At 42.3% G+C, this 25,602-nt stretch overlaps 1 protein-coding gene across 1 annotated transcript in view; it reads left to right on the forward strand.

The window, feature by feature from the left end:
* The window catches only part of XPNPEP1 (X-prolyl aminopeptidase 1), a 1,046,907-nt gene that overhangs the window by 738,320 nt on the left and 282,985 nt on the right, over positions 1 to 25,602 (forward strand). The window contains exons 14-15 of the mRNA XM_044055946.1: positions 307 to 367; positions 17,216 to 17,285. Of these exons, the coding sequence (XP_043911881.1) occupies positions 307 to 367; positions 17,216 to 17,285 (131 nt within the window). The remainder of the gene's footprint in view (positions 1 to 306; positions 368 to 17,215; positions 17,286 to 25,602) is intronic.

Genomic DNA, 25,602 nt, shown 5'->3' on the forward strand with positions numbered 1-25,602 from the left:
AAGTAGTTTTTTTCATGGCTTAAGCCCACCACACCCCGTGAATTTATATGTACCATCAGTTAAATTGCCATACCTCAGAGAAAAGGGACTATTCCAAGGAACAGTGATCTTGGAGTTAATATGGGTAAGTTTCCATTTTAGTGACAGTTTTCCAAACAGTTATCTTATGCTGCTTCATGTAGTTTTAGAATTCTTTTTTCTAGATCTTTAATTTTTTTTTCAGACATGGAAAGTAAGACAACTTTATATTTAGTACACTCATCAAAATATAACAATTACATTTATGCACCTTTTATTTAATTCTAGAGATGGGACTACAGATGTGACCAGAACAATGCATTTTGGTACACCGTCAGAGTATGAAAAGGTATTAGTTTCTAATGTCTTTGATTTCTCTTACATTGTGAACTTAACTGCGTTATTCTATCTGATAGTACTGGTTAATTCTTAAGTAATTTTTATTTCTATTGTTCTTGAACTTAATGGAAGTCTTTTCTTTGGAACCTTATGAATTACCTTTTTAATTTTTGCAAATTTTGGATAACATTTCAGTTTTATTTATTTTCATATACAGTTTAAATTCGAAAGTCACAACTCCATCACATGTGGTGTGACTGTTGTCTCACAAAGAACTGTGCCACATGCTGCAGTTTGCATAATTATTGTTCTTAATGTGTTTTTTCACTTGCTGCATGATTACATTCTCTTGTATAGAACATTTGAAATTATTGAGTTCATTTAGATATAATTAAACATGTTAGATAGTTATGTTAAAAAAAAAAATAGCCATTTTTTTCCATTACAAAAATAGCCCCTTGGATTCAAAAATGGCTACCATGAGTGGTAAGCCGCTTCACAAGTGTCCAGCCCACATCTTTCTAATTTAGAGGTAGCCCCCGCTGCAGTGATTTTCTACAAGTGGAAAGATGATCACAAAGGGTGTCCCACTGGCTGTGCTGTAGGATGATGAAGCAAACCAGGGGAGTGTCTAATGCTAATTAGTTATATGTTTTTCCATGGGAGAGATCACATTTCAGGTAGAAGGAGTAAAGTTTAGTGGTGCCATAGAAGTTGTGTGTGTGTGTGTGTGTGTGTGTGTGTGTGTGTGTGTGTGTGTGTGTGTGTGTGTGTGTGTGTCTGTCTGTCTGTAAGCATGTGTATGTCTGCAGGGGTATGAATGGAGTGAGATGTCTGTGTGTGTGAGAGAACCTGAATTGTTGCACTAGAGGAGTTAAGTAGAGGATTGTGTGTGTGAGAACCTGAATTGTTGCAGTACAGGAGTGTGTGTGTGTGTGTGTGTGTGTGTGTGTGTGTGTGTGTGTATGTGTGTGTGTGAGAACCTGAACTGTTGCAGTAGAGGAGTTAAGTAGAGGATTGAGTGTGTGAGTGTTGTGTGTGTGTGTGTGTGTGTGTGTGTGTGTGTGTGTGTGTGTGTGTGTGTGTGAACCTGAATTGTTGCAGTAGAGGAGTTAAGTAGATGATTTTGTGTGTGTGTGTGTGTGCGTGTGTGTGTGTGTGTGTGTGTGTGTGTGTGTGTGTGTGTGTGTGTGTGTGTGTGTGTGTGTGTGTGTGTGTGTGCTCATGCTAGATAATGCTTGTAGGTAAATGAGTGAATGTGTCTGGGAGTCTAGTCAAGTTTGGGGTGGGTGAGTAATTTGTTGAATGGATGTATGTGTGCGAATGTGAGAATCTAAATGTGTGCATGCATGCATGTCTGAATATGTGTGTGTGTGTGTGTGTGTGTGTGTGTAAGGGTGTGGGGGGTGTCTGCACCTCTGTGATGCATGGACCACTGGAGGAAATTACCACTAGAAAGTGCTTTTTATCACAGGCAGTAATAAGGAGCAGTTCAGAGGCAAGCAGATTAGCTGATGATGATTTTTTCCTCTTTGCAGCTAAAGATGTCATTTTTTCTGTAATTGCATACATTGGACATACCTGTGATGGGCAAGTCACATGGCTGCAGCCTTTATCTCTGAGTCACACAAAGTGCCTTTTGAACTTAAGGCTGTGTTGTTAACCAGTTTTAATTGGTATGTAGATCATGTACATCAAGCACTGTCAGTGTTATTTTTGCTCTAATGGTATGCAAGTTTGAAACAAACAAAAATCTCAAAGTAAAATTTGTAAGTTTTTATTTTATTTATTTTACATTTGTTTACCGGGAAAGTCCGACTGAAGTGAGGTCCATTTTCAGTGGTGGCCCGGGGAGAAAAGCACCACAGCAACATAATTACAACAATAAAACAATTCAGTACAGAGATATGTTTACAATCAAAAAGATATATCATACAATAGTTTGTTCTAAGCAAGCTTAGCTTATACATAGTAGACCCTGGATGTCAGCATTGGTAGGACAAAACACACATTGAGTGATGTAATCAAAAACTGATGCCATTAAGGAGACATGTCACCAGATAAAAATAATTTGCAAGATAGTAGGCCCTGTATGGGAGTTTTTGAGTACTGTATGTTAGAGATGGTCAGTAGTGAAGAGAGGAGGGTAGCAAGATTAGGAGAGCAGGAAAGCATTTATGTGATGCAAGGACAAAGCCATGACTGCAGGAGGTGTGACTTAAGCGACTTTTTAAAAAGTGAAATAGATGGTGCTGAGGAGATATTTTGAGGGAGGTTATTCCATTCCCTAGCGATGGTGTGAGAGAAAAGAGCTTTCCCTGCAGTATTGTTGGCTTTGGATGTACAGTGCAGGTTTTATTGGAAGAGCATAGAGGACGGTTTACTGAATATTGGTTTAGTAGTTAATTTAGGGCTGGAGTTTTGTGGGGGCTCCTTATTATGTTGAAGGTGAGCACTAGTTGTTGGTTAGCTGAGGGAGTTCTAACCACTTTAGTTCCTTTAGGGCAAGACAGTGGTGACTTCTAAAAGTGGAGTTGTTGGCGAATTTTGCAATTTTATTGTAACATGATTCTAGTTTGTCTAGGTCTGTTTTCCTGATATGAATTAGGATTGGTGATGCATCCATTAGGGTAGACAAAAGGTGGGTTTGGCTAGAGAGATTCGTGCTTGGTCTGATAGGAACTTTTTGTGTTTGTATAAGGTTCCTAATTTTTTATGTACCTTTTTAATGGTTTGTGAGATATGGACATCAAAGTGAAGATCCTTATCTATTTCAATGCCAAGGAGCTTGGTATGGGGAGAGGGGGAGATTGTGGTGCTGATTTTGGAGGTGATAGTGAAGGAAGGAGGTGTGGTTTTGGATTTATTGGGGGTAAAAAGTAATTTGGTTTTGTTGGGGTTTAAAATAAGTTGGATATCAGTAATCCATTGTTCCACGGAGCAGTAGAATTCTTGGGTAAGCGTTTGAAGAGTGGTTATGGTTGGGGCTGAGCAGGCTAGTGTGGAGTCATCTGCGTACTGTATAAGTGATGCATACAGGATGGAAGTATGCAGTTTGTTAGTGAAAATGGTGAGTAGTAGAGAACCTAGTATTGATCCTTAAGCAACGCCTATACTAGTTGGTAGTCGAGGGGATAGTATACCTTGCCATTTGACTGATTGTTTTCTATCAGAGAGAGAGTTTTTGAACCAGGAAGTAGTGGAGGGGGGCGAATGACATGGTGGATAAGGTGTCTAAGAGTAGGTTATGTGGGACCATGTCAAATGATATTTGATCTAAGAATATGGCCGATACAAAATTGTTGTTGTTTCTGAGTTGGTTAACCTGGTTGGTAAAGGAGAGAAGAGCAGTAGTTGTACTGTGGTTTTGGCGGAAGCCATGCTGTGTGAGGGAGAGGAGATTATGTGAGGTTAAGAAGTGCATTACCTGGGTGTGAATGTATTTCTCCAGGAGCTTGGAAAGGGGGGATAGGATAGCAATGGGCCGGTAGTTTGATAGGTCATAGGAGTTGCCGCCCTTGTGTAGGGGAGTAATATATGACACTTTCCATAGTTCGGGGATGTAAGCTTCTTTTATAGAGCAATTTATAAGAATTGAGACAGGGTAGGCTAGTGACTGCAGCTAATTTTTGGAAATTAGTGGGTAAGACCGTCTGCTGCGAGAGTGGTGGATTTTAGTTTAGAGAGCAGTTTTCTAACTGTGGAGGTTGGTATAGGTGAGAGTGTAAAGGTGGGTATGTTATTTTGATCTATAGCTGGAGTGAATTTAGAGTTATTGTTGCTGGCTAGATAATGAGAGAATAGATTTTGTGAAGTTCATAGGTTCATAGGTTCATATGTTGGTACTAGGCTATCAGCCCTAGGGCCTATACAAGCCTAGCCATAACAATTCCCTGGCTATTTCTTCCCACATTATTTACTTTCCTGGACCCCTGTCTAGCAGGGCGACTGACGTGATCCCTGGGGTGAATTTCCTTTCTCCCATCCAATCGTCAAGGTTCCTCATGAAGAGGTCCAAAGAGGCACTCTGCTTGACATGTATGGGCAATCTATTCCAGAGTTTGGGGAGTCTCTGGGTCAGGAACCTATCCCTCCAACATGTTTTGTTTATTGTGATGACAAGGTTTAGATCCCTGGAGAGTGTAGCTCTGAGGGATTGGGATTTTTTTAAGTGTAGCATGTCCAACAGCTCTGGGTTTGACATGGCCTTGTATGTTAAGCAGAGATCGCCTCTGAGTAGACGATATGCGACAGAGTATAGCTGGAGTTTTTTAAGGCGGTCAGCGTAGGGCATCTGCTTTAGGCCTGTGATTCTTTTAGTGAGGTATTTCTGAGGCCTTTCCAGTTGTTGCAGATGTCTTGAGAGGTGCATACCAAATGGGGCGTTGTATTCTATAATGGGTCTAATGAGGGATGAGTACAGTGGGACAATGACCTCTTTTTTCTGGATGAAAAGCCCTTCGTGATGAGGTGTGCCACATAGAAGGATTTCCTGACTGTTGTGGCGATGTGGTTATCGAAGGTGAGACCACTGTCCACCTGTGTCCCTAAGTCTCTTATCACACTTTCTGTGTTTAGTGTACTGCCACCTATATGGTAATTCATGGATACATGTTTTTCCCAAAGGGATAACAATACATTTCTTGGCATTGAGCTTGAGCCCATGGCTCTGGCACCAAGCATCTGTTTCTGTAAGGCCCTTTTGTAGAGTATCCACATCATTTGGGGATTCAATAATGGCTCCCAGTTTGCAGTCATCTGCAAACTTTGTTAGCCAGAGTCCCTTAGTGTTGACCTGTATTTCAGAGAAGTAGATGCCAAACAAGAGCGGCCCCAGGACTGAACCCTGAGGTACTCCACTTGTCACTTGTCTGGAGCTGGATTTGGAGTCGGCTACTTTTACAGTGTGGGTTCTATCAGTAAGCCATTTAGCAACCCATTGGGTGACATAGGGATTAATGCCCAACTTAGTAAGTTTATCTATGATTCCAGAGTGGGGGATGGTGTCAAAGGCCTTGGCAAGGTCTAGATAGGCTGTGTGGACCACCTTACCCTTGTCCATGGCGCTGGAGACTGATTCAAAGAAGTCAATCAGGTTCAGGAGACAAGAACGGCCCTTCACAAACCCAAACTGGGTGGGGTCCAGTGTTTGAAGGTTGCCAATGTCTTTGTTTATAAGTTCCATGATAATACGCTCCATGGCCTTGCAGATAAGGCTTGTCAGACTGAAGGGACGGTAGTTTTCGTGATCCAAGGTGGATCCCCCCTTGTGGATTGGGATAACTGTAGCTCTGCGCCACTCAGTGGGCACAAAACCTGAGGTGAGGCTATGATTAAACATGACACTTAGGTGAGGTGCCAGTTCATATTGTAGTTCATGTAGTACACAGCCCGGGATGTCATCTGGTCCCATGGATGCTGTATTCTTGGCTTTAGAGAGTGCGTTTTGTACCTTTGTGGCCGTTATTACTGGAATTTGGCAATCTTCCGGTATTGTGATGGGCCATTTAGGGGGTGAGAGTGGGGTGAAGTTGGCACTGAATCGATCTGCCAGGATATTGGCAATATCCTTCGGATCAGTATATTTAATGCCATTCTGTTTTAGCTCAGAGCAGATCTGAGCATTGCCATTTAGATTCTTGACATAATTATAGAATGCTTTGTGGTTGTCTTTGGAATCTTTGGCAATTTTATTTTCATAACTAGCTTTGGAGGATTTTATGAGGCATCTCAGTTTCTTACTGAGGCTAGTAAGGGAGTTTTTTGCATCCTGGGATTTTCCTCTTTTCTCCAAAAGTTTCTTCCTTTTGTTGTAAAGTTTGTTTATGGCAGGGGACCACCAGATTGGCTTCCTTTTTTTGGATTAGAGCATTTTGGTTCTATTTGGGATGGCACAATTCATGCATGAGTGGATGTGCTCGTACAGTGCCATAGTGTAGGATTCAGCAGTTGAACTTTCAGTTCCCGTGTGCATGGGTGTCATGAAGTTTGTCACTTCTGACTTGAGTAGCATGAAGTTGGCTTTGGAGAAGTTTTTTATGGTGGTTTCTTTACTGGGGGGTGGGGTGGGATGTGGATGTTAAGGGTGATTAGCTTATGGTCAGACCTGACTAACGAGGGGGTGACCATAGGTATGGAACATTGATTTCCCATGTTGGTAATGACCAGGTCTAGGATATTGGAGCCCCTGGTGGGACTATGGATTAGTTGATCCAGGGCGTTGGAATTTATGAATTCCAAGAACCGTTGCACAAAGGTGTTGGGACATGAGTAGTTTTCCCAGTTAATGGCAGGGTAGTTAAAATCACCCAGTATTAGGGTGTTTGGTTCTATCTTAATATTTTCCAGTATGTTTAGAAAGGTGTAGTGAGAATCTTGGGGTATGGTGGGGGATCTGTAGCAAGCTACAGTTTGGTTTGCAGTCTTACCTAGTGTTAGTTGCACTTGGAGAATTTCAGACACATTGTGTTGGCCAACTAGCCTGGTGGTGTGAATATCCTTGGTGAATATTGACACTCCTCCACCTTTAGTGTTTCGGTCCTGGTTTGGTGGCTGAAAAATGTGGTAAGAGTTGTAGCCTGGTATTGCAGGGGTGCTCTCTGGAGCCTTGAACCAGGTCTCAGTTACTGCACAGATATCGATGTTCTCCATTTTTAGGAGTGCCTCGAGAGAGTGCATTTTGAGGTTTAGACTTCTAGCATTGAGTAGCATTACCTTCAGATTTTGCATGCTTGTACCTGTTATGGTGGTGGTTTTGTCCTTTGAAGTTTGCCTAAAAAAGGCACTATAGGGGTAGTGATAGTTAAATTGAGAAGCTATGCTTTCATTATCAGTATTGGTGTTGGGAGCTGGGGTAGTAGTTTTGCTGGGTTTTAGAAGGGAATTGATAGCCTGACAGAACTTTTGGGAGTTTTTGGAATGTTTGTTTGGATGTCTAGGAAGCAGCTTTGTTTATCCATTTTTGTTCGTTTTTTGGCCTGATTCCAAAGTTGCTGATATTTTTGTATTTCTTGGTTATTGTTATTCTTTCTCCAGTTCTTCCAGGCATTGTCTCTGGCTTTTAGTAAGGCTTTTGTTGTCCTATTTACCCAAGGGGCATAGTTAACTTTAGTTCTCAGTTTCCTGATGGAAGCTAGTATGTTTAGAACTTTCATAAAAGTACTAATGAATAACTGAACTGCCTGGTATAATGGTAGAGTTTTTAGTGGGTGCCAGTCAGATTGTTGGAACATGCTGTTAAGAATTTGTGGATTTACCTTGTGTTCATCTCTAGTTTCCTTAAACAGTATTGGTTTGGGTGTGTTTACTTGTTAAATTAAATGTCATTCATTTCTGTAAAATTGTGGAAGTTTCTGTCATATTGATTTATTTTGGATGATATATGAGGTTATAGTTTTATATAATTCTTGTACATGGTCATTAATGTAGAATCTGCACATCTCTGGCATTAAATCTATTTTTTTCTGCAGTCTTCACTTTCTTTCCCAGTGTTGGAAAGTAATTAAACTATTTATTAACCAAATGTTGTTCTCTTGGCTATATTTTTTTTCCTTAAAGAGCTGACAACAGTTTTCAAGTGCAGTTATTTAAACATTAATCTGATGCTATCTGTGTCATTATTCATCATGGATAGGTTTTGGATCTGACCTCAGCTCTGAGCTGGCAACTGATGGACAGATCTAGAGCTCAGGCTCCTCCGCTTCCCATAATCCCCTGCTGACCTGTAACCCTTAGATCTCATTTGCCGCTGAATGCGTGGGACAAGATCGGGGCATGAGCTTCCTCGTGGTAGATAAGTACCTACTCTTTTTACTTTATTTGAGTGAGTGTAAGTGCTATTTCCTTTCTGTCGTAGTTTCCTCCCCACCCATAGCTACTTTGTCTCTGTAGAGCACCACTTTCTTTTTTTTTCCTTTTTAGCTTTGTGTTTCTCCCACCTTTTTTCTCCCCTACCATTAAAAGAAAACAAAAAAAAAACAACCCTTTCTCTTTCTTAACTTTCTTAGTGTGTGTGTTGGGTGTGTGATGGAGGATAAACATTTAGGTTTTAAATAGTGTTCCTTGTACAGTCAGAAAATGCCTCATTCTGACTTGCAGGAGGAGTTGTGTTTACTCTCTGGGAGAGATCCTCACCTGGAGGTTGAATGTGACATTTATGCCGCAATCAACCCCAGGGCTCTCATGGTGTGTAAAAACAAGTTCTTACCGAAGGGGTTAGCTAAGGGCAGTCCACTGGCTTCGGACTCTCCCTCTAAAGCTGCTCAGGACCCTAAGAAGAGACCACCCCCCTCCCTCCAAGGAGTCTCTTTCTGCTTCAAAAAATCCAAGGCTCTCGGATCGCAGATCCTCGGATCCGAGCTCAGCCTCCTTGGCTTTGGATCTGGGCTCTTCTGCTCCAAGAACCTCGGATCAATTTCTCAGGTCCGAGGCCTCAGCGCCTCAGAGGCCTTCCGATCCGACTTGGCACACGTCTCCTCTGGATCTGACCCATTTGCTGGATCCATCTGGTAAGCCAGCTAAGCCATCGGATCCTACCAGGGCTTCGGATCTGATTGTTCTGTCAGATCTGATAGTCATTAAGAGTTCCCCCTCCAGGTCTAAGAGATCGGATCCAATGCTTTGGAGTCTGTCCCCCTCCCTGAATCGTAGGGCTTTGAGAGGATCTCCGGCAAAGTTGAGGCATTCTTCTGTGCCTTCCAGGTCTTCCAGAAGTTTGCTATCCACAGATATGGATAGGATGATGAGGAGTTTCCTCAAGTCCCAAATCGAGTTGGACTTTTTGCCATCCCCAGCTCAGTTGCTTAGGGGACCGTCTCCATCCACAGGACTTCACTCTCCTCTTCCGACCCAACTGGGTTTGGAATGCCAGAGTCCGAGCATTCCTTGTGAGAGGCCAACGGTGTCCGGCATCCTTCCTTTCTCGACACAGTTAGAGTCCCTGGCAGTCTCTGCTCTGCTGCTGTGCCTAGGTCCCATGAAGTTGGTGCTGGTTCCCTGGGGCGGGGTTGGGCCCTGAATTTTCGGACTGCTCCTTCCCTTGGGGTCTTAGGCACTGGACAGCTTGAGGTCAGTATCATCTGGGGGCTTTGATGCTGCGTTGGGGTCCCTTCTCCTTTGCCAGGTGGCTGTGGACACGGGAGATAAGAGGGGAGCCTCATCCAGTCTGTCGGCCTTCCGGGCGGTAGAAAAGACCTTCCCCAGCTTGGCAGTCACCTCTCCTTCTTTTCTAGGTCCTCCCCAATCCCTCTTGGCTTTGAGTGATGAGGCTTCATCATCTTTCCAGGGTCAGCCCTCCCTCGAGTGCCTTCAGACAGGCCCTGCCCCACTTGGGGTCCTGGTCTCTTCTGAGTCCTCCCCAGAACCCACCATGGATGAACCCCCTTTGAAGAGAATGTGCAAGAGGAGACACATGGACTCCCCTAGAGCGTCCCTCACCGAGGACATGGATTTCGAGGAGGAAGACTGGTCCTTTAGGCTTCCATCTGAGGAAGTGTCCTTTGGGGACATCCTCGAAACTCTGAAGCAAAGAGGCGGTTGGTCTTCCCTACCCCTTCTTCAGAAGAATCTGTGTTCTGGAAGGCCTTTGGGATGGGCCCATCTTCTTCCTGGGTGTCCCCTCTGCAGACGAGCTTGTGGAGCTTATCGCTGGCAGGGCATGGAAGACGCTGGACACAGTGGTACCGGTACGCAAAAAGGCAGACAAATTCCTCAGTACCCCTGAGGCTTTTTGGAGTAAGGACGTCCCTGTTGATGCCATAGTTGTGGCCGGCACTACTAAGAAGGAGCTAGCAGAGCAGAACTGCTCGGTCCATCCCCCGAATAGTGTGTCTCGGGCAATTGATTGTTTTGGAAAGCACGTGTTTGCCTCAGCTACATTTGGACTGAGGGCAACCAACTACGTGGCACATTTTACCCAGCTTCAGAGGGATTTTGTATCAGAACTCACCACTTCCCGATACAGAGTTGCTGCCTCCGGAGAGTCTTAAGCTGGTCTCTCCTAAGTTGTCCACTCTGATTTCCCTGGCTAATGCTTCAATGAGATTGATCTCCAACACAGCAGAGGCCACCTCTGGAGTGGCTGACACAGGACTTGCCATTAGACGGCACACCTGGCTTCGCCTTTGCAGGTTTGCAGAACCCTTCAAGGTGTCCTTTACTTAACACTTCCTTTGACAGTTCAACCTTGTTTGGACCTTCGATCAAGAAAACATTGACCCATAGTGAGCAGGAGGTAAGACTCTGCCCAGGTTAGGAATCAAGTTTTCTACTCCCCAATGATCTTTTTCTAAGACTCAGAGAGATCATAAGAAACTTTTGTTCCGCAGGACTCAGCTCTCCTTCCAGGATGCACCATAAGAATCCTCTTCCACAAGCCAGGGTATCCACAGAATAAGGGCTCCTGAGAACCCTTCTTAGAGAAGCCCTTTCAATGCTGCTGAAGCACTGCTCAGCTGTCTTGCCCTGGAGGCAGTCGGGGGATGATTCTCCCTTCACCCACTGGTCTGGACAAATATCTTCTCAGATCAGTGGGTGTTAAAGATTATATCTAGGGGTTACTTCATTCCCTTTTCTCAGCCCCTCCCCTCCCCTGGTTTCAAAATCTCTCTCAGACGTTCCACCCCGGCAAAGAGACTTGGCCCATCTTGAGGGTTCAAGATCTTCTTATAAAAAGAACCATCCAAGAGTCCCAACAGGACAACGGGGGTCTGGAACTTACTCTCGCTTCTTTTTGGTGCCAAAAAAGACCAGGGACCTGCGTCCAATTTTAGACCTCAGCGAACTGAATCTCTCAGTCTGGAAGTCCAAGTTCCGGATGGTCACTTTTCAGTCCATTGTGCCTCTGTTGTGCAAGGATGATTGGATGTACTCAGTGGATCTCAAGGATGCATACTATCATATCAAGATCGACAGATGCTCCAGGAGACACCTGCGCTTTCGGTTAGGGGCCAATCACTATCAGTTCAGAGCCCTGCCCTATGGACTCACCACAGCCTCTTGGGTGTTTACCAAATGCATGGCAGTGCTGTCAATTCATCTCCGTCTGCAAGGATTCCAGGTCTTTCCGTACGTGGACGATTGGCTCCTCACGGCCCCTGCGAGGCATCAACTGTCAGTGGCCACTAGTCATACCCTCAGCCTCTTTCAGGATCTTGGCATCACAGTTCACCTGCCCAAATCCAATCTTTCTCCATGCCAAAACCTAGAGTCTATTGGGGTTCAACTGGACATATTGTTGGAGATTGCAGCACTACCCCCATGCACAGTACATCTTATTCGGGATCAGCCTATCTAATTCTACATGCATTAGGTTTGATGGCAGATGCCATCCAATTAGTGCCACTTGCCAGGTATCTCATGCAGTTTCTGCAGTGGACTCTGGCACTTCAGTGGTCCGCTCAGGTTCATTCCATGTCCATGCCTTTCAGGATAACTTGTGTGCAGAAATCACCTTGCTTGGTGGCTTCAGTCTCAGGACCTAACACCAGGCAGACCCTTTTGTCTTCCCTGCCCAATGCCACAGTGAACACAGATGCCTCCCTGTTGGGGTGGGAGGGGGCATTTTCAGGGCAGGGCGGTTTAAGGCACGCGGTCCCCCACAGAGACCAAATTGGACTTAAATGTCCTGGAGATGCCTTCGAACATTGCAAGTCTTTCAGGAGTGTGTCCCTCTCGTGACTGTAACAGTTCAGATGGACAACATGGCGGTTGTCCGGTACATCAGCAAGCCGGGGGGGGGGCACACATGGTCTTATCCCCTGTGCAGAGAGGCCATGAGAGTGTGGGAATGGGTGATGTCTTCTAGGAGCTTTCTTCTTGCATCTCACATTCCTGGCAGTTCCAGCATGCTAGCTGACAAACTCAGCAGGTCTGTCTTGAGTCTCCATGAATGGTCCCTGAATCTATCAGTGGCACTTCAGATATTCAACCATTGGGGTCAACAATGCTGCAATCTCTTTGCCTCCCCAGTCAACCACAAATGCAGCAACTACTTTGCCCTGATCCCCCCAATGAGGGAGTCAGCCAGGGATGCTCTGGTTCATGATTGGCCATTGGGACTCCTCTATGCTTACCCCCTACTCCTCTAATTCCCAAGGTCTTGCAGAACGCTCATCACCTGAAGACCCCTCTCATTCTCATTGCCCCCTTTTGGCCTCATCAGGCGTGGTTCTCCCTTCTTTGGCCTCATCTGAAATATCCTCCTTGGATATTGGATCTTGTTCCAGATCTTATTTCCCACCCCTGGGGGATTTCCCCTTCCCAACCTCCAGACTCTTCGTCTAACCACTTGGTTCCTCCAGTTCCAGTGATCCTTTTGCAGTCCAGGCTCCCCTCTCTGGTGAGAAATATTGTCTTGGCATCTCAGAAGCCATCTGCGAAGAAGGTGTATTCCAGTAAATGAAAATGATTTTTTGTTTGTCCAGACAGCGTAATTTGGATCCCTTTTCAGCCCCGATTCCTGTCTCTTTCAGGAAGGTGCTAGTTTCTCCACGATTAAGCTCCAGTTAGCAGCCATCTCTGATTTCCGTTTGAATGAGAGTCCCTCTTTTTTTTCTAAACTACATAAAGTCTTTCTCAAAGGAATCTTTCTTCTTAGACCTCCTATCAAAGATCCTTCCCACCATGCATTCAACTCTGGTGTTGCAGTCTTTGACACAAAAGCTCATTGGACTGGCTGCATCTTGTGAGTTTGTTTCTGTCTTGGCAGATGGCATTCTTTAGTGGTCATTACTTCTGCCAAGAATGCTTCTGAGTTGCAGGTTCTCAGCTTTAAGCCCTCTTTTATGGTCTTTCACAAGGATAGGGGATCCCTCAGGACAAATCCTTTATTTGTCCCGAAAGTGGCTTCTGAAGCTAACCTCAGCCAATTTATCCAGCTACCAGTTTTCTTCACTAATTATTCTAATAAAGGGGAATATACTTATCTGTAGGCAACTACGTTTTTATCTTAAGAGGACTGAGAAATTTCGGAAATTGGACCAGTTTTCGTGACATTCTCTCAGGCCAGAAAAGGTGTGCCAGTTTCTAAGGTAATGATTTCCAGATGGATTGCTAGCTGTATTTCCTACATTTATGATAGCAGGCATATGGAGCTATCCATACCAGTCAAAGCCCACTCTGCTAGGTCTGTGGCTACGTCTTTGACCTTCTTGGCTAAACTTTCTTTGGATGAGATTTGAACTGCTGCTACTTGGTCTAATCCATACACCTTTGTTTCGCACTGTAAGTTAGACCTAGTGTCTAGGAACAGGGTTTCCTTTGGTTCCAATGTGCTCTGGCATATCCTTCCCTCAGGCCACCCACCCAGGATTCATAGTAGCTGGGGACTCTGGCCCATCCCTAATGAATAATAACATGGATAGCATTAGATAAAGAGTTATGTACTTACCATAACTTGGAATCTGTGCTATCCAGTGTCATTATTCGTCGCATTCCCACCCTCCTTCCCTCTTCCTTCTGGGGATCTAGTAGAGCTAGAGTGATGTTTTTTATTGGGGTAGTTTAGTCTCCTGGGAAGACGGTGCTGCCTTTTCTTTATCCAGCAAACTCGATCTGAGGGTTACAGGTCAGCAGGGGATTATGGGAAGGGTAGGAGCTTGAGCTTTTGATCTGTCCATCAGATGCCGGCTCGGATCCGAGGTCGGATCCAGGACCCATCTGTGATGAATAATGACACTGGATAGCACAGATTCCAAGTTATGGTAAGTACATAACTCTTTTTTTTATTTCAGTCAAAATTTTAGAAAACACTTTATTTACAAATGGATTCTGTATCAGAAACATAGTGCAGACTCCTAGTAATGGTGAAGGTTTGTATGATGGGAGAGTGTGGCACCACGCTGAAAACTGTTCTAGGGTGTTTTTATTTGACTTTGTAAACACTATTTTTGGAAACTAGTTTTGGAGTAGTTATGAAAGAATCCTTTGAACTGGAAGTGAGGCTTGATCTCTGTGTCGGCATCTGTTGGCTGTGCTTCACATGTAGTTTCACAGTAAGATAACAAAGGGTACATTGAAGAATCAATGCTTTATGCTCAAGGACCCCCACATTATTCTGGTGTCTCCCACTTCTCAACACAGAGGTTGAAAGGAAGACTCTATTCTAACTTAAAGCTACTCTTCCCCCAAATCTCTAGAAGCAAGCAAGGCACAGAAATATTTTAGGGGAGTGTAAGAAAAGGTACCAAAACTATTATTGCATCTGTATATATTTTTGCAGTAAAATATAAGCCTGTAACTTTTTTTTAGACCTGATTTACAACACTCAAGTGAATCTACGCCTACAAGTATCTGATCATATCAGTCGCTGCTGTGTTTGAATTCTTTGTGCAGATAAAACCATATAGCCGGGTGTCTGCCAAATCAGGTTCACAGTGCCATCATTAGTAGTGCAATAAGTTCAGTCCTTGCAGCTGGTGTGTTCACACAGTGAAGGCATAATAATAATAATAATAATAATAATAATAATAATAATAATATTAATAATAATAATAAAGCAAATTATAAAATGAGTCTCCATGTTCTGTGATTCCCAAGGGAGCTTCTTTTGAAGTCTCATATGTTACTAAGACTGCTGAGAAGCTTTCCAGTAGATTGAATTAGTCTGTACAGTTATAGACATTCTCCGTCTATGTAGACAGTTGTCGTCTCCTTCCATATACCTGGTGCAGCCAGTTGATTATGGTTCCATGAATTAAGCCTTTCTTGGCACTCAGTACTTCATGAGTTGGGCTTCTAAGCTGGGAATCTTGTGGTAGTTGTCCCAGTGCATTCACAAGCATTTGCTTTTCTTGATTTGCTGCATCTTTTCATGACTGTTTATCCCTCCAGATCTTTATTTTTTAGTTTGTAGAAAAATAAATGCACATGACAGCAGTGACAAAAAGTTGCAGTTCTGTCCACAGATGGAGAGAGTCAAACAGCTATAATTATCATTTTAACTCAATTTTATATCAGAAAGGCTGACAAGTGCTTGTTTTCATCTGCACTTATTGTCACCTACAGTTTTCTACATAAAACGTTATATTTTTTAAACTTTTACTGCATTTTCCAGACATTTTTTTTTAAACAAGAAACATCTTTATTAAATTATCACTTATGACATAGGCACTCATCCCTTTATATAAATGAAAACAAACCATATTGACATAATCTTAGTTGCAGGCATTATACCTCACTTATAATCTACCCAATCATTGTCAGTCAAACTTTACATCGCTTATTTAAATCGTGCCTTCTTTTAGACCTCATTCCTTCTCTGTATGTATTGTTCCCACAAGTTCCATTTTTTCTATATAGTTAGCTAATCTACTGCTGTATTTATAGTCACATGTCTGCTTAACGTGCTATTAAGTGTCCCTCAGAGTTGTAAAAGTGTTTTGTTGCTAAGTCATTTTTAGTGGTAGGAAATAATTTGTTGCTATTTCTGGGGAGTTGGCATTATTGTCTGAAGTCCTAGTTTTTTCATTAGTGCTTTCATTTTTGTTGACTTGTGTATATAGTGCTGAGTGCTGCTTGTTATTGTCTTTATCCAAAGGCTTCAGAAAGCTGCACTTGTGTACAGCATGGGCAGACAGCTAGTGGTGTCACGCAGGGTTCAGTACTGTGTCTTCTGTTGTTTGGATCTGCTATGTGGATCAAAAACCAAGATCTGTTGTTAACCAAGTTTGCAGATGACTGCAAACTGTGTGTCATTCTCAAGTCCCCCTCTGATGCCCAGGCCCCGCACCAGCAGCTTACACTTCTTAATACCTGGTGTACATGTAACGGGCTCAAATTAAATGCAAAAAAGTAAAAAAAATGATCACTTTCAATAGACAACCCTTCCTTCAAAATGCAAATTTAGCTAAAGACCCTGTAACATTGACTGATAATTCCCTCTCCGTCATGCTGTGACAGTGGTCAGGAAGTCCTTTTGCTTAGCACAGCTGATCATAAAAGTAATATCATCCAGGTGTACAGAATTCATTGCCCTCTTCTATTCTGAATTGATTAAGCCACTCATTGAATGCAGTGCACTCTTCGGGATGTACATGAGTAGACATACCAGACAACTTGAAAGATCTCAAAGTTTCCCAGGTAAAAAGATCACTGGTTCAAAAACCCTGAGCTAGCAAAAAAGACTGGAGTCACTGCCCCTTTTTCAGTATCTATAGACTCCTGAGGGGTAATTTCTACTTTGCTTTTCATGCCATCAGGAACCCAATAGTCCAGGATCTCTTGTACCTCCATAAATGAAACAATCCCACAAGTACTGGGGCCGGAGATCTAAACCTGCATCGGCAAATAAAATAAGGTGCAAAGAAAGATTTGTTAAACAACACCTTCCTCACCTTTGGAATAGTCTTCACCTGCAAATCAAGCAATGCAGTACATTGTATTAATTCAAACTGGAACTCGATGACTGGATGGGAATTCATAAATTCACCATGGCTTGACTGGCCTAAACCTTCTTGAAAAAGGAGGTAAGGCTTAAAGGGACAGTATTGGCAAGATGTAAATGGGCGATGGGCTCAGTTAACTTATGTTCCCTATGATCCTATAACAAATACAACCCAGAAACAGTACTGATTCTTAGAGGGAAAGGGACCTTTGTTCCAAGGAGCTTAGTTTGTTAAATAATTATGAAGCCTTACAAAAATTAGTGAAGCACATTTGTTATTTAGCAGCTTTACTTATAAAACAGGTATTCCACTTAACATGTGGGGTGCAGATCTGTGTGGTTAGCTGTGAAAGACCAAACACAATTTTAAAACCTAACATATGCTGCTGGTTCTGTAAAGTGAATAGTAAAACATGCATCTTATGCTGTTTCTTTTTTGATGTTGTTTTGACTTTTACCTACATTTTCTTTTTTCAGGAATGCTTTACTTATGTTCTTAAGGGACACATAGCAGTAAGTTCAGCAGTTTTCCCCAATGGAACAAAAGGTAATTGATACTTTTTGAGTGTATCTAGTTGGCATTCATGTTTCATGTAACTGAGAAGAAAACTATACCTTTTATTAGTTTACAGATTGACAAATGATTTCACAGTGCTCATTCTGTAGTTTGGGGGTGGGGGGGTGGAAGGTCTTATTTAATATTGTCTTTCTCCCGTTAGTTGTATGTCTTCAGAAATGCTTTCAGATTGATTTTCAGTAGATGTGAAGTGCCTATTAACTTTTGACTGAGTCCAGCCGGTGAGTGTTGAGGACATGAACGTTGTTCTAGCTAGGAATTTCTGTCCTGTTCCCACCCCAGGAGCATGCAGGATTTCAATGAGTTGGACTAATAATGACCGAGTACAGTGTCATAACTGACTCATCAGCTGAATATTTCATGAATTTCCCTTGAACATTATTGCCATATTAATGGAACCAGTAATTATATGCTGAAGTAAAAGAGAGAGCCACAAAGGTAGTCACCTGTGTGCAAGCTGCAGACCATTTCTGGGGAAAAAAAACAGCTGTGTTGTTCCACTAGCAGTTAATTGGAAGCCTTTTTACATAGTAATGTAAGCAATCATATAACCTACTTTGTCATGCTTCATTCTAGGCTCTGTTTATTCCCCTGAGGTATTTGAAAAAAACTGATACTATGATATCTAGATAAAATGTGTACACACCCCTGTTAAAATACCAGGTTTTTGTGATATAAAAAAATGAGACCACAATAAATCATTTCAAAACTTTTCCCACCTTTAATGTGACCTATAACCGGTACAATTCAATTGAAAAACAAACAAATCTGTTAGGGGAAGATATATAAAATAAAAAACGTACAATAAGCTGGTTACACAAGTGTGCATATCCTTAAACTGATACTTTGTACAGCATTCTGTCTTCTTGGGTACACACCCTACCATCAGTTAGAGAGACTCTGATTAACCCCAGATAAAGTTCAGCTGTCCTAGTAGGATTTTCCTGACATTTACCCAGTTGCCTGCTACAGCAAAAGCCATGGTTTGCAGAGAGCTTACAAAGCATCAAAGGGATCTCATTGTTGAAAGATATCAGTCAGGAGAAGGGTACAAAAACATTTCCAAAGCATTGGATATACCATGGAACACAGCGAAGACAGTCATCAAAAAGTGGAGAAAATGTAGGACAACAGTGATGTTGCAAAGAACTGGACGTCCCTCCAGAATTGATGAAAAGAAGAAAAAAAATGGTCAGGGAGGCTGCCAAGTGAACTGCAGCAACACCGAAGGAGCTGCAGGAATTTCTGGCAAGTACTGATTGTGTACTACATGTGACAATAATCTCCCGTATTCTCCATATGTCTGGGCTATGGGGTAGGGTTGCAAGACAGAAGCCTTTTCTTACACAGAAAAATATCCAGGCCCCGGCGAAAATTTGCAAGACAATACATCGTCTCCCAAAAGCATGTGGAAGAATGTGTTATGGTCTGATGAGACTAAGGTTGAATTTTTTGGCCACAATTCCAAAAGGTATATTTGGCGCAAAAACAACACTTCGCATCACCAAAAGAATATCCCCACTGTGAAGCATGGTGGTGGCGGTATAATGCTTTGGGGTTGCTTTTCTTCAGCTGGAACAGGGGCTTTAGTCAAGGTGGAGGGAATTATGAACAGTTCCAAATACCAGTCACTTTTGGCCCAAAACTTTCAGGCGTCTGCTAGATAGCTGAAGATGAGGAGGAATTTGACCTTTCAACACGACAATGACCACAAGCATACATCCAAATCAACAAAAGAATGGCTTCATCAGAAGAAAATTAAAGTTTTGGAATGGCCCAGCCAGAGCCCAGACCTAAATCCAATAGAAAATCTGTGGGGTGACCTGAAAAGGGCTTTGCACAAGAGATGCCTTCGCAATCTGACATATTTGGAGCGCTTTTGCAAGGAAGAGTGGGCAAATCTTGCCAAGTCAAAATGTGCCATGTTGATAGACTCCTACCCAAAAAGGCTGAATGCTGTAATTAAATTAAAAGGTGTTTCAACGAAGTATTCGTTTGAGTATGCACACTTATGCAACCAGCTTATTGTACGTTTTTTATTTTTTATATTTTCCCCCTAACAGATTTGTTTGTTTTTCAGTTGAATTGTACAGGTTATAGGTCACATTAAAGGTGGGAAAGTTTTGAAATGATTTATTGTGGTCTTGTTTTTATATCACAAAAACCTGGGATTTTAATAGTGGTGTCTACACTTTTTTATCCAATGTATATCTATTAAAATGCAGATATTATAGTACAACGTGAAAATTGTTGTCAAGACTTTAACTTATTTTTTAGAATAAAATATAGTTCCTGAACATGAATACTAGTCAGAAGCAGAATTCCTTTTTTTCATCTTGGAAACTCTTCCTAAACAATGTATCTATATCAAGCAAGATTGATTATTAATGAGCAGTTAAGTGATTGTGCCCAGATTATTGCAGGATGAAGTGGGTGTTCTAGGACTGATATGCACATTTTCTGAATTTGCTGCTTTCTTTCACCACTGTTTATAAAAACATCTTATTAGTTGCTCTTCTTATTTGCCATTTACTGCAAGGCAGCTAGCTGTATTCCCTTCCTCATGACTTCTTAGATGAGCATATTTGTTTTAGTTGCTGGAGGAGCAGAACATCCTTATTGTTTTAAGTTTTATGACAAATGGGGGTTGTGTTTATCTGTACTGTATATATAGTTGAGCACAGAAAGAGTAAAACTAGACTTGTTAGTAGTACTTGGTATTTTTGCATTAGAATTACATATTTTAATGACTTCTGTGTTGAGTGATCTGTTGAAAATGCTTTTTTCTTCTGTACTCTGGATAGATCTATTTTAAATCACCAAGTGCACAAATCATCGAACTGCAGAAAATAAAACTCAAAAATTCAAAACTGCAAGACATCAACAATGTGAAAAACAGATCTAAAAGAACTATCATGTGGGGGGAAGCCCCCCCCTGCACCCCCCACTCCTTGTTAATTATACATACCAACTCCAAGTTCACACTACACCTGGGAAAGAGCAAAACCCAATTCCCTGCTGTCCTGGGATCTTGGGCAAACAGCTACAGCATTTGTCGATATTTTGCAGTTTCAGAATTTTGAGTTCAGTGTTCTGCAATTCAATGATATCATTGTGTTTGTTCATTAATTAAAAGGGAGAGCCCCTCTGGGCAAAACCAGTAGTGTAATTTTTGGTGCTGTATTTCACTTTGAGCTTATTGAACTTACTGGTAGAGCATACTGTTCATTCATGTGATATAATTCATAACTATCATTTGAAGAATTTTAAGCTGTACTGTACTAAGGATGACATGGAGTACAGCGATTGGTGCTACTGGCTCACACAGATTGATGGGAGCCATCTTTGAAGAACCTGCATATCCTCCTTGTGCTGCACTGGTTTTATTCCAGTTTCCTCCTAAATCTCAAAGACGTGTCATAGGAGAATAGCTGGTCTTCTAAATTGCCTGTGTGTGTTTGAGCTGTGATAGACTGGTGTCCTATCTAGCATTTGCTTCTGTACCTTGCTTCATTTGAATGCCAGGATACACTTGTACCCCACCACTAACACCATACACACACACAAACACAAAGCTGAATTGGCTTAAGCTGGTAAGCAGAGAATGAACAGATGAATGTACCACCTTATTTGTTTATCACAGTATTACTGACAAATAGTATCAAATTTACCACATTTGTATCTAGTTAGCAGCTGTGGTAAAGTATGCATTTAGCTGCTTATGTACATCATTAAAATCCTGAGCCTTTTCCAGAAATGAAGGGCAATCAGCATATATTTTAAGAACAGTTGATGCTATTAAAACTATATTACAAAAGCCATGCTGAGGTTTGCAATAAATCCTGTCAATAAAATAAAGTAAAAAAAAAAAAGTAAGGCTATGATGTCACTGACCAAAATGCTGTGCTCCACTGGTATCCAGTGCAGTGCGAAAAAAATGTGCTGATCTATTCCTTTTCCTGTGGGCTGCCTACCCCTGCTCTATCATATGGGAGTTTCACCAGGAATGTTTACGCTGGACATCTGTTTGTCCTTTTGGGACAGTTCTTGATGCACTGCAATTTTTTCCTGGAGTCACATCATCGATAGTGTGTCTGCACCTATTAACTGTCAGCTTTTACATGGTTTCTGTTTTATTGCAGTAGGATTGATTGGGATGCTTATGGGTGGTCTAGCCCTTGGAACTTCAGCTTCAGCATATTTATCTTAAATAGGTATTACAGTTTACATAGTTATTACAACCCCCCCCCCCCCCCCAGACAACAAAGAATCACAGTTTGTCTACCTTTTGACTGCTTTACCAGCTACTTCAACTTCAGGTTGCAAAAGTTCCCATGGCTTTTCTATTCTTTCTGTATCAACACCATAAGTGTGATAGTTTTCTATGGGTCTGTGTTCACGCACTGAAATAAAATTAGAGTGAATGGTTAATCGAATGTTAAGCAGTGAAAATTTAACTTACTAAAAAAGCTGAACAGTGAACAATAATTCATCAAGTGGTCATAGCTGACCAACAGCTATGAAGTACCACAATGCATAAGGTAAGTAAAGGAAACCTTTTTTAAATTTGCCATATTCCCCACTGTAGTGCGATCTTAAAGTTGATATATATAGTTGGGGGATGGGGGGGGCAGAGCCTCCCACCTTGGCTGGTTACGTTCACGATGTATGGCCATTCGATAATTATTTTTCACTGTTAAGCTTTTTCAGTAGATTAAACTTTCGCTGTTTAATGGTTCATTATTAGCCATTTGCTGTATTTTTTTTTTCAATGGGCAAACATAGACCTGTCTTCTGCATTTTGTATCGTAGTATTTCTGTCTCTGATGATTAATATTCATTTTTCCTTTACTTTATGTAGATTTTCAGGCATTTGTAATGTAGCTGCATTAAATAACCTGCTTTTCAACCTTCTGTCCATTAACATCTGAGCTGGTGAGACAGTGCGTCCCTACAATAAATAGTATGAGATGAAAAGTCCTCATAGCATTCATTGCAGCCATTTCTATGTGATTCTTCACTTGATAGACATTCGTCATGGAGAATCAGTGCTTTAGTTTCTTTCATCACAAATGAGAATTAGCTGAAGACAATCATCTACCCCTCTGACCTGAACTGCAGAACTTTGGACATCCTCAGTCAACTGGTCCACTCCTTGTGCTGAGGATTTCAGTGGGATGCCCAGAGTTCTGGAAGTCAGGCCAGATGGGGATTAACTACAAGCAAATATCTGCCTAGATAGCCCAGTTTTCTGAGCTTTTGGCCTCCCTATAGTGGTCTGATTCCGTGCCATGATGAGGATATCGATGGGATGATAGCTAGAAAAGGGAGAGCAACTTATGCCTTTGTTAATTTTTATTTCTACCACATCACTGTACTTAGCACATCGAGGCAGCTTTCAGAGTGGTGTGTGATTTTGGGGAAAATGTTTTTGGCTTATTCTGTTTTGCATTCTATATTGAATTTTGTTTATATTTATTTGTTTAGTTACTTACTTAATACAGTTTGTGGACCAAGTTAGTCCCACTAGGCCAGTAAACTCTTTTTGGGAAAAACCAAAGTGGTATTCATATTGACTAGGGAAAATTTGGTCAGGATGTCTGCAGACTTCCTCTACTCTTTTTTGATAGGTCATAGGACATTACTAGTCTAATGGCCCTAGGGCCCTTACAAGCCTAGCCAAGTTCTGCCCTTGTTTCCGCCATCAGCATTCTGATGCCCCTGTCCAAGGGGGAGACAGGTGGAACTCCCGGGGTGAATTTATGGCTACCCATCCAGTCATCCAGATTGTGCTTGAAGAGAGCCAGAGAGGTGCTTTGCTTTACTTGGATTGGGAGTCTGTTCCACAGGTGTAGTACCCTATGGGAGACAAATCTGTCCCTGCAGAAGGTTCTGTTAATGTCATATATCAAGTTAAGGTCTTTAGAGAGAGTAACCCGTGAGCCATTGGACTTACGGATGTGCAGCATTTCCAATAAAGCAGAGTCAGAGAGTACCTCATGCGCAAGTCAAAGATCGCCTCTGAGTAATTCATATGAAACTGGGTAAAGTGACAGTGATTTCAGTCAGTCCACATAGGACAGATGCTGAAGACCTTGAATCCTCCTCCTGAGGAACATTTATGGTCTCTCTAATTGCTGCAGGTTCTTGGAAAGGTACATACCAAAAGGGGCGTTATACTCAGTTATTGGCCTGATAAGGGAAGAGTACAGGGAGATTATAACTTCTTTTTTTCCTGGAGACAATGCCCTTACTTATGAGATGAGTATTATAGAATGCCCCTCTTACCACTGTAGAGACATGGTGATCACAGATAAGGTTACTGTGTCACCCTGTGTGCCCAGGTCTCTCACCACTTTTTGAGGGTATTTCTATTGAGGTGGTAGTTACCTGGAACATCGCACTTACTAAAAAGGATGATGATAAATTTTTTTTGCATCGAGTTTAAAGCCATGATTTCTGCACCAATCATCTTTTTGCATAAGACCCTGTTGTAGGATGATGACATCATTTGGAGATTGTATGACTGCTTCCAGTTTGCAGTCATCAGCAAACTTTGTCAGCCACAGATCTTTAGATGTTCATAGTATTTCACTGTTGCAGTCATTACTCTTGGGTTATCCTGCTGGCAGGCTACCCTCAGTCGGCCAGAATTCCAAAGTCTAGGTCCGGCGTCGGTTGCTGTCACCTCTTCCCTGACGCTAGTGCGCCAGGGGTATAAAAGATGCAGCCGACGCCATTTTCTCCAGTCTATCTTGCCACGCGGTGCCCGAAGCAAAAGCTGTTCGCAAGTGCCGGTCAGCCGATTCCTGAAATTTTCAAATCCAAATTTCAGAACCGAAGTCTTCATTAAAGCTAAGTACCCCATTGGGGAAACTTTTTTCTTGCTCCAGACCGATGTCAGAAAAAGTTAACAATTGTATTTCTTGTGGGAAGCAAATACCTCATAAGGATTTTCACTCTTACTGTATTCCTTGCCTAGGCCCTGATTACAACGTTGCTAGTTGTCGGTTTTGTGCGAGATTTAACCAACGCACTATCAAGCGTCGGTTCGATTTTGCATTTCATTACTTTGGCCGAAGATTTAATTATATAATGCCGTCGGACCAGCCGACAACCGGAGTTTACAAAAAACGCAAGGACAAAGAAAAGGATAGGCATCCGAGGTCCAAAACCGACGACGAAGCCTCTACTAGGCCAGTCGCCGGTTCACCGGTTCTCAGTGAGGCGCTTTCGCAGTCCCTGGCGCCCGCTACCTCAGAGCCACAGGCCGCTTCCGACTCCCACGTGGAACTGACTGGCCCTCTGGATAATCAAGGTATTGGACACTCGGAAATCATTCCCTCAGATGGGTCCGGAGCCACTGAGCAGGCATCGGCTTCTGAGGGTGTCTTCAGACCTACACAACTATATATTAAGCCATCTTCAGCTTCAAAGACTAAAGCAGCACTAAAGAAAAAGAAACAAGTACAGCATTCTCCTACTCAGACTTCCATGCCTAAAAAACAGATGCTCAAAATGGCCGAAGACCTAATTACTTTGATCAGGGGCTCCCATCCCCCTCCTGATAAGAGGCCTAGGCAAGAGACAGAGTATGATTCTTCTGATCAGGTTTCTATTTCCTCTGATTCCTCTTCTGAACAGGATTACTCCATGCTTCCCTATGAGGATTCTGATGCTGAAGAATCCATTCCTTCAGCCTCTCCTCCTGAGGATTATTCTTTTGGGAAAACCCTGCATACCATGAGGGAGCATTTCAACTGGGAGAGCCAAGATTATTCTGTATCTAAGAAAAGGCTCAGAGACTTTCTGCTACTTCCTCAGCACAGACCCCTTGCTATTCCACCTGTTTTTGATATTGTAGATGATGTATTTTCAGAGTCCGGCTTTTCCCCAGACTCTTTACCCCCCTGCACCTGCTAAGCCAGACAGATACTACAGGGTCCCGGATTCTCATAAATTCCTATATAAAAACCCCGCTGCTGACCCAGAAACTATATCTCAGGGTCCCAAGGGGGTTAAGGCTTCCACTGCAAAAAACTCTGTCCCCTCTGATAGAGATTCCGAGGCTCTAGACAGACGGGGGAAAAAAGTGTACACTTCTGCTACCCTGGCTGTAAGGGCTTTAAATTGTCAGTTTCATATGCTTAAATATCAGCAATATTTAATGTCACTGCTTAAACAGAAATTGTTGACAAATACTGAATGTTCAGAGAATAAGGAATTGCAGGATTTATTGCATGCAGCTGAACAAGTGGGAAAGCATACTTTGCAATGTGGTTATGAT

The sequence above is a fragment of the Protopterus annectens genome, chromosome 14.part0 (genome assembly GCF_019279795.1).
Source record: "Protopterus annectens isolate FY-2018-M chromosome 14.part0, PAN1.0, whole genome shotgun sequence".
Taxonomy (NCBI): Eukaryota; Metazoa; Chordata; order Ceratodontiformes; family Protopteridae; genus Protopterus; species Protopterus annectens.